The sequence below is a fragment of the Diadema antillarum genome, unplaced genomic scaffold, assembly GCF_040938485.1.
Source record: "Diadema antillarum isolate AM-2024a unplaced genomic scaffold, OU_Dant_1.0 seq00000195_RagTag, whole genome shotgun sequence".
Taxonomy (NCBI): Eukaryota; Metazoa; Echinodermata; class Echinoidea; order Diadematoida; family Diadematidae; genus Diadema; species Diadema antillarum.
Genome location: NW_027271258.1, coordinates 823646 through 838545, shown reverse-complemented (window position 1 = coordinate 838545; position 14900 = coordinate 823646). Strand labels below are relative to the sequence as shown.

At 35.6% G+C, this 14900-nt stretch overlaps 1 protein-coding gene across 1 annotated transcript; it reads left to right on the top strand.

The window, feature by feature from the left end:
* The first annotated feature begins 741 nt into the window (after positions 1–741).
* LOC139728740 (bone morphogenetic protein 1 homolog) lies at positions 742–12798 on the top strand. Its single transcript, XM_071639680.1, has 5 exons — positions 742–757; positions 5965–6146; positions 7107–7281; positions 10115–10296; positions 12646–12798. The coding sequence occupies exons 1-5, from the start codon at positions 742–744 to the stop codon at positions 12796–12798; spliced, it is 708 nt and encodes a 235-aa protein (XP_071495781.1).
* The last annotated feature ends 2102 nt before the right edge of the window (positions 12799–14900 follow it).

The following is a 14900-nucleotide window of genomic DNA, read 5'->3' as shown; positions in this document are numbered from 1 at the left end:
CTTACTACGTAATAGCTGTCAACGCATGCTGACGTTAATGACCGATTTACATGTCTTTTAAGACCACTGTGCCGAGTTTTAGACATACTTTAACGGAATTATTTCCTATCCTGCAAAAAAAAAAAAAAAAAAAAAATGCCCGTTATGACATAATGACTTGTCTGACAGTTTCCGTACGTATAACTTGCCCTCCTTGTAACTGCACTCACATTCCGTGTTTGGAAATCAAATAGAAGGAAAAACAAATATAAAGTCAAATATATTTTTCAAGACCGTATAAACTTTTTCAAATTGATAAAATATATACTGGAGTGTACACGGCGCAGATGTTTTTAATCTTCCTCGTTTTGATGAAAATTCTAATAAACAGATATAGGCTCTCTGATGAATTGCTTCGAAATTGATTATCTTAATTAAATTACAATATCCTTGTTTTGATGTTATTTTTGAATATTTATTATTACTATACACAATATTGGTGTTTATATGGCGCTCTTACAATGAGGGGATATGTATCACAGCGCTTCACAAAGCCATCTTACATAATGGGAGGTAGGAGATAAAAATACAACAGACAAAGAAAAATAAGTACGTAATGAATCAATCAGTTATTGAAAAGGAAAGTCTTCAACGTAATCGCGTGTGGCCTGTTCCACTGTGTTTTGTTGTTATTGGTGTTCTTAGGAATCTCACGGTTAGTATTGTCGTGGTTGATGTAAGAGATTTTGTAAGAAGTGCTCGATGGTCATCACCAATGGTTTGTCTAATGTTGTTGTTGTTGTTGTTTTTTTTTTTTTTTTTTTGGAGGGGGTTCTTCAAGGATGAAATGTACTATGTCGAAATCACGAATCATAAATGTACGCATACGTTGTAATCGTGTGGCCAATGTGCAGAAAACGAACATCACTTTGCGCTTCTGACACTGATGCCTTCGCCGAAAGGGCTGTTCTGGGCACAGTTCATAATAAACATGAGACGAACAACACATTGACATCTACATAACAACTCGTCATTCCCGCCAAGCTTCGCGACGACGCGTCGTCATGAAAGTAAACCACATATCAGTAATCACATGGTTCATTCGTTCAGTTATACTATTTGCCACGTGCAACAAACATGTACTTTTGTTGTGGATATTTCGTAGAGACTGGCCTCTCCTTCAATCTGCTACTTTCTTCAGATACTCTTCCTTCGAATCCTTGTCAAGATCAGTCGAGCTTGTATACACGCTGTCTTTTTTTTCGTACCAGCCAAGCTTGTAAATGCGCTTGAATATTTTTTTTTTCATGTATGATATCACTTACTTTGTCTTCAGTGTTAAACTGTTAACAATAATTCGTTTCCGTAAGATTCACCCTTAGCTATTAAGGCGATTCGTTTTTTTTTTTTTCGCGATTAGGAAATTGTGTTACTGATTCCTCATTGTTTATACGTATTTCAATATGTTGCATTCGATATTTTCGCACTCTGTGTTGGCATGTAATCAGCCTTGCACTCTTCGCTAAATTAAAAAGACATACCATTATTGCTGACAAGAGGACAATTGTGTTACTTCAGGTTCCTAGCCAGATTTTTTTTTTTTTTAATGAGGAGCTGCGTAGGTCAAGATAACGGACCTTTGATAACTGAGGCTCAATAGGGATAGGGTGTGTCAAGGGTCAATGGTAATCTCCACTTTTGATATAGTTACAAAATCATCATTCAAAAAAAGGGTATAAAGATTGCTAAATCGTGTCAGTTGTCACATATTTATCTGAGTGTGAGTCTTAAATGTGTACTAAAGCTTATGGAGCTTGATCAAACGGGGACGATGTTGGAAGGGAGTCCTCTTCTCATACGAGGGAGCTTTTACATTTAGAACTGAAATCTAACACCCAGGTTCACACTTTGATGGATTTTTTTCACAATTGTCAGTCAGAAATAATACAAATTCATACAAGGTGACAGTGTAAGTGGCTAAATCATGGTATAATTTATTTGTCACCAAATGATCAGCTTATCTACGTATAATATTTGGTGTGAACTACCCTAAAGATCTATGGAGACGGACCGAAGGGAGGGTGTGGGAGGAGGTCCCCTTCCCACACGATTGAGCTTTTGCTGTTATAGAATTAAAATGATCGTAATATTTTCAAACATTTTAGCCCCAGAAGTAAGAAAATGTTAAACTCAGAAACAATTTGAATAACAAAATCGTGGCATCCGTCACCTCTTGAGCCACTGCGTGCGTCTTCTTACTATGAGTTTATGGAGGCGAGGCGTACCTAAGGAGGAGTGTGTAGGAAGGAGTGTCTCCATTCCACATCTGGAAGCATTCCACTGTCGCACTATGTGATGCACTATCTGTGGTGGAATGCAATCGGTTAAATGAATAAAGTAAGCAAGCTTGTACCCAGAATCAGAGGAAATGTGAATGTCGAAATCATTGTAAAGCTGTCACCTATATCCTCATATGCGTCTTCACTCTATATTATGTTTATGGAGGAGGAGAGAAGAGGAATGCCCCCCCCCCCCCACACACACATACACGCACACGTAAGAGACAAAGCTTTTGTATGTTTAGAATTAAGATTCCGTAAGATTCAGATTAAGATCTGCGAACACTTTATGAAAGACTTTGAACACCGTTGAATATTTCCCAAATTTTCAGTTATTTCGAGAAGGGAGGATTACCTTTTAGGCATTTTCCGAGGTGGATGTAAAAAAAAAGGAAAAAGAAAAAGAATTTTAGGGTACCGTCTGATGCGTGCACGAAGGCGTTTTATTTTGTTTATCTGTCAGGTTACACATTTTTCGATTTTGCTTTGTAGTATATAGGTTCCACATTATGCATATATTCATATTTGCTTATATTTGTTTATTTCCATTACAGATTCACTGTCTTGTGTTTAGCTTGTGTTGAAAAAAAAGAATACTAGTATTGTGTGAAAAATGGATTATGGAACAATGAATGAATAAAAAAATTGCCTGCACGTATCCTAATTGGTCTATACTTGCTCTCAATCTTGTCTGTGTCCTTATTCTAAGATTTCACTAAACTTTTCAGATGGTATTATTGCAAGGATAACTAGAAAAGCACTCTGAGAGCGCAGACCTCCGCCAAGCAGTCACTTTCCACCAATGATCTTGCTCTACCCAAAGGGACACTTCTCATCTCCACCACTGGGGAAAAGCTCTTTGGGCTCTTCCATAGAGATCAGTGATTTCCGTGATTTCCACTTTTAAATCGTTCGTTATCATTCTTACAAATTTGATATCTCTTGAAGTCTGCAAACAATTGAGTATATGAATATAAGAACGACCCAAGTCCAATTTTTGGCCAAATTCAGTTTGACATGGGAAATTGTAGCTTATGCATGGACTCATCTTGTGTATAAATGATAAATCCTAATTACCCCCGGAAGTGCCTGAAATAAATGAGTTAAATCTTATATGAATGTAAGAATGAAGGACTTGGGTCATTCTTACATTCATATTATAGCGCCCTCTCTGGTCCTTCTCTCATCTCTATAGCAGAATATCATGTACATGAATTAAAGAACGACCCAAATCCATATGAATCAAAGAACGACCCAAGTCCATCACACAAAATGGCCTCTCCACAATTAATGTTAATGTTAATTGTCATAATAATATATGTTCTAATTTGTATATACAATGTTGCCTTCCCATCACAGTTAAATAGAATATTATTGGACAAACAAAAAAGATATGAATTTTTTTTTTTAGTTTACTCGAAATGGTCTTCCATGGACTAGGGTCGTTCTTATATTCATATACTCCATATTCTCCTAAATAACCATACCACGGCATAATTTGTGATAATTAAACGATCATTGTAGGTTGACAAAGTACACACGTTACTGTATACATCCTATAGCGCTCGCAGTTGTTTTTATTCCTGATTTCCCGGCTCCGGTTGTATGCCGTGTCCTTTCAAATTGACAACATGTGGGATGAGTACGGCGTGCCGTGCTTGTGCTAGACGGTTTAGCACGAACCTGACGCCGTGTTCATTTTCTGTTCGTGCTGTCTTCACGCCGAATCGAGATTTAATATGGGCAGTGGTTTTGGATGGACACGGCGTGCCTCGGTGGACGTGCCATGATTTTGTGGCTAATATGAAAGGGGTATTTTACATTAAAAAAAAAACAAACAAACAAATAAACAAACAAACAAACAAACAACAACAACAACAACAAAACACTGTTCTAAATAGACCATGGAGACAATATAGGAGGAATTTAGGAGCAATGCTAATAATCCTTGCTTGACTATCGAAACCTACACCTTCAATAGGACGGATATCGCTTCGATCGTCGACTTGCAAACCGGCTCTCTGGATCTCCTTCTCTACATCGGCAAGGGAAACGGTGGGGGAGGGTTCTCTCTGCCCCTGTAATTCTGAGCGATTCCGGTAAGAATGGTTGTAACCAGATTATCTATATCTGTAACAAATAATGTACGTTTGGTGATTGTTTTAGTTATGTCGCCCACGTAGATTTGTCTATCATAGTGTGGTCATCTCTGCAGTGCGTATCAAAAAAAGGAAGCAATTCCTTAGGAGGGCTACTGTCTTATTGTCAGCTATGGAGAGCACAATGTTAGTTGTACGAAAATGGGAACTCTTCTTCTTTCCATTGATACCTAATTGTGTTGACAAACGTCGTGCGTGACTAAGCACATGAACTTTAAAGACAGCAATTAATAACAAATTATACTTTTACCAAGTTTGGGTATTATTGTAAAGAAGCAATGTATGTCTCACTGCATGGATGAGGACTGTTAATGGAAGTGGTCAAATTATCAGGCCAGCTTGCACAACTGCAGCTTCATGTCTAGGGTTTCTTCTAACCTTTTATGATTAATATCCTTCAACATGGTCACGTTGTCGAATACTTGGTCGTAACCATACATGCTAACTCATTATACATTTTCTCTCTTCATATTCAATCTCAATCATAATTCGTTCTATGCGTTGAATATGAACAGAGAAAATGGGCTGTGTGTGTTGGCCTGCCGCCTCTGTGGGTGTGACGAAGTTATCGGACAGGTGGTCATGTTAAAGGTTACAAACCGTGAAATGTTAGGATAAACCATAAACACATTGCCAAACCCTGAACACAAACCTACATTCTAACAGGCAGGTCCATTTGGCCACTTTCATTGACAGATGTCATCCATGCAGTGAGACATGAATTCTTCCTTCCCGATAACACGCAACCTTGGAAAACGTGCAATTTGTCATTGACGTTGTCTTCAAAGTTCATGTGCTCAGTCATGCATGATATTTGTCAACATAACTAGGTATCAATGAAACAAGGAAGAGTTCTCCTATCCTTACAACCAACATTTCGCTCTCCATAGACGATAATTATTATGAAACAGTAGCCTTCCAAATTTGGATGACTTTTTTTTTTATACGCACAGTATATCGGTTTGAAAATGTTTCTGTTTTAATATGCCTGTGGAAAGGGGGGGGGGTTGGATAACAAGTTCGTGGACAGTCAAGGTTGGGGCCATTCCGTCCTCGTCCATTTAATGAGAATGCAAATCGGTAGACTCAAATGAAGCATTTAAAAATACTCTCATATTAGGTGGTCGCTTTTTTCCCATTGTTCTTTCTATGCTAATTCAATGGGCTTTCAATTTCGTTCAACTATCACGGAATAAGAAATCTACACTTAAAACTGACTGTATTCTATTCCCGTCTCCTAATCTTTATCCGACGTGTCCTCGTCTCATACTATTTCTTTAATTCATCCTGTCTGAGTTGCCTTGTCCGCTTCTGCTATAAGCAACTGCAAAACACATATTTCTGTAAAATATCTTGCTTTTAGTGTTGACAGTGATTGTGGTAGGTTGCTGAGTTACTCGCAAAAACAACATGGAGTCTAAAAAAAAAAAGCCTAACATACAATCTGTCCTATTGCTCTTTTGAATATCTACTTTTTTTTTCCGTAGGTTGTGGAGGTTATTTCAACGAGTCATCGGGCTCTTTCACTAGCCCAAATTATCCCAGCAACTACGACAATGGTGTGACGTGTGACTACCTTTTCTTTGCCGGTGACGGAGAGACCATTACAGTCACATTCGACGATTTCAGCCTCGAGATCTCTACAAACTGCAGATATGATAAAATCTCGGTATGTCTCAAACACACACACACACACACACACACACACACACACACACACACAAACACACTTAAATTGATATATATTATATGAGACCATGCATTACAGAACGAACAAAAAATCGCACCCATTGATTTTACTTGGGGATTCAAAAAAAGGTCAAATGGGTCAACCGAATCATCCTTGAGTTTTTTTTAATATATTTTCTGAAACAGCTATTCTTCTCCTACACAATCCTTCAGTTTAGGATCATAACATGAATGAGAAAGTGTGTTTTCAGTAGTTTTTCTGTAACCTTTTTTGAAGTTAGAGTAGAAAATATCAGGTATGTCTTAGAGGCCCCTTTTCATTTCTTAAAATCCTTTTCATATTCTTTATTTTCAAGTCTTATAACTTTGAAAGGATCAGGCTATAAAGTGCTTTGAAAGTTGGTATTAATCATAAACATAATGTGTTGATAGAAAATACACAATTTCAGTTTAATCTGATAATCCCTTCATTGCTGTTGTTCCGGTGGTTTACATCCTCTGTTTTGTCCCTTTCACTGCATAACTGGCACGACTCGGTAAGGATTAAGCACATGGATAGACTCTGTACTTTAGAGCCTCTTTTCTCAGTTCCCACTTTTCCAGAGTGTTTTTTTTTTTCTTGTATATATACACATGTATATTTACATTAAAAAAAGAAAAAAATATATATATAGAGAGAGAGCAACAATAATGTCACAGTAGAGCAATGCATTAAATACCAATTGCCTTGATTTTAATTCAAAATAGGAGTTTTCGGGGGCCCCCTTCGTCAGGAATGACAATGAATCAGTGCTAAGAACAACAATGACATTGATACCAATGAAACCGTTAATTTTTTTAAAATGACAAATGTCACCATAAGGACGATGTTGGTGATAGGTATGATCACTGTTTCATATTGATATCGGTTTGTTGTACTCAATATCTTTATCTCTCCAAGATCTACGACGGATCTTCAGTAGCTGACCCTCTCTTGGGTCAGTGGTGCGGCACCGACAGCCCCGGGGTTGTGGTCGGGGTGAGACAGTCGCTGCTCATTCGATTCGAGAGCGACTTTTCCGTTAGCTTCCGTGGCTTCTCCGCATCCTACGTCATAGAACCTCCTGAAACTGGAGGTGAGATAAATAAATGAATAATAGAACAAAATGAATAAATGAATAAATGACTAAATGAATAATTGAATAAATGAATAAATGTACAAATATATGAGGTATATAATATATATATATATATATATATATATATATATATGATTATATAAATATAAATTATATATATATAAACGTTCATAGGGCGATACCTAGATAGGGCAGATACGTCTGTAAAGGGAGGTAGCTTGAAAGGAATTCTTTCCAAAGGGGAAATTTTCGATCCCCCATTATATAATGTTTTGACAATATTTTTTTTTTCAGTACTTTATCACTGATCTCAGGACTATTCCGTAGTGGAATACATATGGCGTGGTATGTGCAGATTGAGAACTGTACCATCAATCCAATTTAATGGAGATTGGCAGCGATGCAGCAATATATATATATATATATATATATATATATATATATATATGTATATGAAGAGTTTGTTTGCAAAAACCGATAAGTCCATTTATATATATAATTATATATATGTATATATATATTATATATATATATATATATATATATATATATATATATATATATATATATTGGTGCATTTATTGGATGTGTATGTACCGGTATATCTTTTTTTTATCGAAAAAAAGTATTATCTTATTAACTTAGTGGTAAAATATTCTTTTGGGGCTTTTAATAATTCAATTCTTTATTGATCCCATATTAAAGACCCGTCATAATCTCTCCAAAATTGCATTCAACGTTTACATTTTCTGAAATGTATTATGCTTTTTATCAAAATTTCCCATAAATATGATTTATTCTGCATTTCCCCTAATGCTTAGAAAGAGCACTATAATCTATGTTATACGAACTACATGCGCAAGTGTGTGTTTCTTTCGTTATGTTTATGATAAATCTGCCGGTTCTTCGATATCACATGTTATCTATCACTATATGCTATCGCTTTTATTCTACTGCTACTGCTTGTGGTAATACAACCATTACAATTAAGACAACAATATTGCAAAGAGAAAAGCCACCTTTACTGGGAGTTGTATAGTATACAGTTTGAACCTACCTTATATTTACGACGGTATTCTCTCTACTGACCATTCATTTTGAGTTTGCTTCATATTTGGGAATCTTTCAGCACAAAACATGTTTAGAACAAATTCGTCATTCAATGCATACTCAACCCGTTTTAAAGATAATCTTCGAGTTCCAAGTTGTCGCTTAACAACAAGGTCTCATTCTATTCGATTCACAGGGGCGCATGAATGGAATTTAATTTCTTCTGATCTTAAATCCAGTACTACACTTACTCGTTTCAGAACCCTATTCAAACGCATTACATTTAAAAAACTATCATCCTTGACTGAGTAGACTTCAACAGCTGTACTTTTTCTTCTTTCTTTATCTCCGTTTCTTCACCCTCTAACCAATCTCTTGCATTGCATTTTTACTGAGTGTATGCTTGCGTATGTCTGTGTGTATATTGTAACGTAATTCTGTATTTTTTAATTTACTACTTATGACAAAAAAATTTCGATATACTTAATATATGCTTAATTGCGTTTTTGTTATTGATTGTTTAATTGCTGCAAAGGGGCCCCATAACAAGCACTAGTTGCTTACAAGGGGTCCCGGCCTTTGAATGTTATGTCTTTTATAATGTGCATTTTTTTATGTTGTATCATACAGTTGCCGAATAAACAGCATGCTTAAAATCGAGTAAAATCGAGTGAAAATATTCACTCCTGAAGAAGTGAATACAAAAAAAGAGTGAATTTAGCTTAAAATTGGAGTAAACTTTGTGTGAAAATGTTCATTTTCGCTCTTTTTTATTCGGGATCACTCGAAGATTTTGGAGTGATCCCTGAGGTCACTCTAAAACGAGTGAAAATAAAAATTTTTACTCAAAATTCACTCCAATTTCACTCTAAATTCACTATTTTTTGTATTCGCTCCTTTCCAGAGTGAATATTTTCACTCGTTTTTTTTTTGTTGTTTCTTTAGAGAGTTGTATTATTTTACAAATCATGGAAATTAATGATAACTCTCCTTTACCCGCCCAAGTCTCTTCGGAAAAGTAAACTTACAATTCATTGATAGTCAAAATCGCTTATGGATCGGAGTAATCGTTGATTATGCCCTTAATGGTAACTCTCGATTGCTAAAACGGTTGGTTGGTGAAAAGTTTTGTAATTGCTGTGCAATAACGTCTCCTCATTTTTGTACACCCCTGCATATGTATTTTTGTTGTTGATGCTTAGATTAAGGGTTTTTATAAATATTCATAATCCAGAGTTTTAAAAGAAAGTGATTGTACTGAGTAGTTTTTTTTTCTCCGTTGTTGTACTGTATACATGTATGTAAGTTTTTGTTGTTTTAGGTTAACAGTTGTGTGATTTTTATGTATAATTTCTCAATATGTTTATTGTAAACACCTTCAAATGTTATTTGTGAAGCACTGTGATTTTTATCTATATACACACTGTACATGTACTCTGTAAACTGAATGTATTGCAGCCTCTGGGCTGCCAATTTCAGGAACAATACACCTTATCAATTCAATTCAATTCAATAAAACGGTGCTCAGATGACATATCTTTACCCTACAAGTCAGGTGACGCATGGGCAATATCTCTCATATTAGAAATAAAAAAAATAGAAAAAAAAAATAGGTGCATCCATTAAGCAATAATGGGAGGGGCTTACGGTAAGACTTAGATATGAATGGTTTCGATAACATACCGTACATTTGTATTATATCAGTTAAAAGCAAACAAAATGATCAAGAGGAATCATTGTAACAATGCCTTTGTCACTATTCTGATCGTTCCGGTTTCAGATTGCGGACATGTTTTCACTAAGTCAACTGGACAGTTTACCTCGCCAAACTTTCCGAGTAACTATGGCAACAACGAGAGATGCTCATTCAAAATCGAGGCCGCCGCTGGCGAGACTGTCACACTCAGCTTTGACTCATTCGATCTGGAGAGTCACATCTCGTGTGCCTACGATGCCGTCGAGGTATAGTCCTCATTCCTCCTTTCTTCAGTTAAATTTCTTTCCTTTAAAATAGTGAATTTTACGTGCATGGCAAGGACAATTGTTATCAAATCCTTCTAGAAATCATGGCAGTTATAAAATTATGAACTTTTGCTTACTTTCACGAAGCAGTTCTTGAAAATTCAAAACAAAAATATAAATGAAAAGCTTGCAACCAAAAGGCGCTAAATACATTAAAAAATGATGGATTTAGCGCCTTTGGAAGCAAGCTCTTCAAATAGTGAATTGATGATATTACTGCCTTTAATCGTGTCATATTGATTGTACTAAAATCTTTTGAGAAATTTGCAGTTTTTTTTCAAGCCTCAAAATCAATTCCTAAAATGAATAAAATTTGACAGATCGTCATTTTAAGGTTATTCGTGCCATTAATGATAATTGTCTTGATATTTATATAGATATATGATTAGTCTAATTTTGTATTCTTCTTCCTATCGCATAAGGCTGATGGAAATTCGGCCGAAGTGATGACATTATCAGTTCAAACAGTTGCATAATCATATCAACTGTTTGGATAACTTTTTTGCAAAAAGTATCAAGTTTACAGAATATATGGTTCTCTTACGTTTGTTTTCTCTATCGTGACGTAAAATCTTATTCGTCCTTATGCATACTAGGTATTACTATTGAAAAAAATCAAGTTTTCACAGCTGAATTGAGTAGAGGCAAAAATATTATGGGAGAGCACATAATTGAAGTTTTAAGGAAAGGGGACAACTGTATCCAAATGCATATATCTTTACAATCCCTGATCCGCACTATCTAGATAAGACGATTGCAACAATTATTCATGATGTTATAGTGAAAGAACGATATGAAAAAAAAATAGAGACAATTCAAATATATTGCATTTCTTCTAATTTTATTGAAAGAACTTTAAAACCTTTCATAGAGAAGAGTTAATAATATTTTCCTCAACCTTCTTGTTCCTTCTTTGTTCACATGCTTGCCTGCATACATAAACCCAAGTATGTTTGTGTGTCTGTTTGTGTGTATGACTGTGGCATGCGACCTTTTATCACAGAACTAACAAAAAAAAAAAGCTCAGAAAGTCGCAAGACAGGCATTTTAGTGAAGTACGGATTCTAAAAGAGCAGACTTAAAGCTTCAAAATGTTGTATTACTTAATTCAAGGAAACTCTCCGAAGCTAACTAAACATTTGAAAGAAATGACTCACACTAAATAAAAGTGTAATAAAAAAACTGAGAAAAGAGCCTTTCAAAAGTAGGGTCTACATTCAAGCCCGTAACCTTATAAAACTGTGTTTTCGGCAATGGAGGTGAAAAAAAATATAAATTTCCTTAAAAAATAAACGAACAAACAATGAAGGAGTTATCAAATTAAGCTGAAACTGAGCTTGATCTATTAACACCTTATTCTTTATCAATGGCTACTGCAAATTTCCAACGCAGTATAATAGCATCATCTCTTCAAGTTATTTGACTTGGAAGTGAAGAATGATGTTTAAATGAAAAGGAACCTGTAAGACGTCGCTGGGGTGACAAAACCTCGTATCTCAAAAATGTCAAATGTTCAGGAGAGCAAAAAAACATGGCGGCCAAAGCACTATGTAGTGAATGGGAAAGCCTTTCCTTTGACATGTCATGGTGACCTCATTTTTAAAGTAAGACAGTTGGGTTTTGGCCAAGACATCACTTGACCCATTATTTGACCATTAAGCTTAAAAAAATTGACATTTTTGAGATACGAGGTCTTGTCACCCCAGCGACGAAGACCTACCTAATCACACTATTCTGCAAAGAAAGAAAGGAAGAGTTGTTCTAGAAAAAAAAAATACTTAAAGCACAATTCCTTATTTTGGTTCATGATCAAAGACTTGAGAATTATGTAGCAGAAGAATTATTCTTTTAGAAATTAATATAAAAACTAAAAAAAAAAAAAAAATGACTAGGTTAACCTCCTTCAGCTATAGTCTAGGTTCCGGCGTGAAATCAGGGTGTGTGACTTATTGTTGGTTTGGTGATACACGGTCACGTAATTGCTCCCTCTGGTTTACAACAAAAATGTTCAAAAAGGCAAATTTCAGTTATTGCTTTATCGCATACGTGTGAAATTGTCATAATAATATGGTTATCATTGTTTTTTTATTTTAGATTTTGTTCACATCTGATGTATTTCTAGACATTATAGGTTATGTTTTGCATACCTCTCTTGCTTATTTCTACATTGAGGCTGAATGCACATCAATACGTGAAAGAAAAATAAACAAATATATCTGGAAAGGAGGGAAAGGACATGTGCTGTAAAGGCACCCTTACCGGCATTTTTCACTCATGCAACTCTTCCAGATCAGGGACGGCAATGGTAACCTCCTCCAAAAAGCGTGTGGCTCAGGAGTCCCGGATCCAATCACATCGACCAATAACGGAATGATCGTCGAGTTTACGAGCGACAGTTCGATCACCCGTGGTGGATTTGAAGCTTCCTATATCAAGCAGTAGATGAATGCTTTGTTGTTGTTGTTGTTGTTTTTTTGCTCATGTTTCTGTTTCTTAAAACATGGCTGAGCATAAACAGATATTCCAGACAACCAACGACGCAGATTGATTATATCTAAATAATGATTTTTGATTGAGCAGTCAAAAGAAAAGCAATCACATGAGGCATGAAATACAATTTTCCGTGCTTACTTGGTAACAACTGAAGTACATTAACTGAAATTGATGTGCCAGTAACCTGAAATACTGATGCCTCTATGAGAGTTGACGAAATTCGACATTTGTGTTTGACTTCTTTTCAGTGCAATACAGAGAAAGTGAATGCATCATTATTTTCTTGTTTTGTGTTAATTTTCATAATTTCTAAGAAATTTCTATATTCAAGATAACAACTAAAAGGGATTAAAACATTCTTCCTTAGAAAACATAATGGAACAGTCTCATTTATATCAATTCATCTTTGCCGTTAGGAATAATTGATATGATATATAGCATATTTCTAGAGGATAAAGGAATTAGACCTTATGAATCTTTATCGGGAGGATTTGTAAAATCCTCACAAGGTTTTGATGTGAGAGAGGTGAATTATAGAAGCAGAAATTGAAGAAAGGGCTATCTTGCAGACAACACAAAGCAAGACGCACACTTCCACCTGGTATAAACAGTCCTACGTGCTACACTGTAAAAACATCGGTGTTAGATTTAACACCACGGGTGTTAAATCTAACACCGATCAAACTTCAATAAAGGACCACACCCACAGGTGTTGAAAATGCACTGTGATGGTGTTGAAAAGTGTTCACCTGACACTTCGTGGTGTTAATTTGACACTGTACCTGGTGTTATTTTGACACTGTACTGGTGTTAATTCAAAAATGACACCACATGGTGTTGATTTGATATTTGTTGGTGTTAATATCAATGGTTTAACACCCGTCCAGCTTCAATAAGAGACCACACCAGCTGGTGTTACTTTGGTGTAAATTTATTTTCACATTTTTTCAAAAATCTAGTATTTTAATGTAAAATTCTTGATCGTCTTGTTTAAATTGAAAATCAACAAGAAGTGCAGTTACTAAGAAACTCTTCAAAAAACAGTTTAAAATTTGGAAATGACACCCGGAGGTGTTAATTTAACACCATAAATGAGCACCGAAAATTTAACACCAGCTCGGTGTTCACTATTTAACACCGGATTTTTTGCAGTGTACGTGTCAGTGCGGTGTGATAAATCATCGGTGACATCTTCGGAATGTATAACATGACTTCATTCAAAATTATATTACATATATATATATATATATATAATCATCGTGTTAATAAGCAGAAAGAATCGACTTGCCTAATTTGGGCAGGTAGCTGTTCCTAATCTACTGTTATATTTTCGTGTGTCAAGCGTGATGTGCACTCATTAGGCTCTCTACATGTAGGTCCTAGATATGTGTGTGTGTGTGTGTGTGTGTGTGTGTGTGTGTGTGTGCGTATGTGTGTGTGTTGAAATTACAAAAAAAAAACAATAATTTAATATTATTGTTGTCTTACTTGACAGACTTAAAGGCTAAAATACAGGGTACAACAATTTTCTAACATCTTTAAGCAAATTCCTACTTTTTAGCCGTTGTAAGCAATTCAAATCACACACATATAGTATACATACTACCATAAACAATGGTGATTTCAGAGGGGCGCACCGGACAATCAAAAAAAAAAAAATGGGGGGGGGGGGGACATGCTCCCCCTTTAATTTTGTTAAGGCGCCTCCCCTTTATGCACTTCCTAGATCCGCCCCTGATTTACAAATATACAAGTGTGTGTGTGTGTGTGTGTGTGTGAGTGTGTGTGTGTATGTTACGTAGAAAGGTAAATGTGAAAAGTGAACACTATCAACGTATTTTGATCCATTCATATCAACACAGAATCTATAAATTTGAGGCACTCATTCGTAATGACGCCGATTCGAAAATTGAGTTTTGATAAGACAAATAAATGACATATTTTACAGATACCTTTACCACACGCAAAATACAACTAAAACTTAGACAACGCTACATGATACAAATGACATCGACTTTATTATGGAATTGAAAAGTAGAATATGATTACAA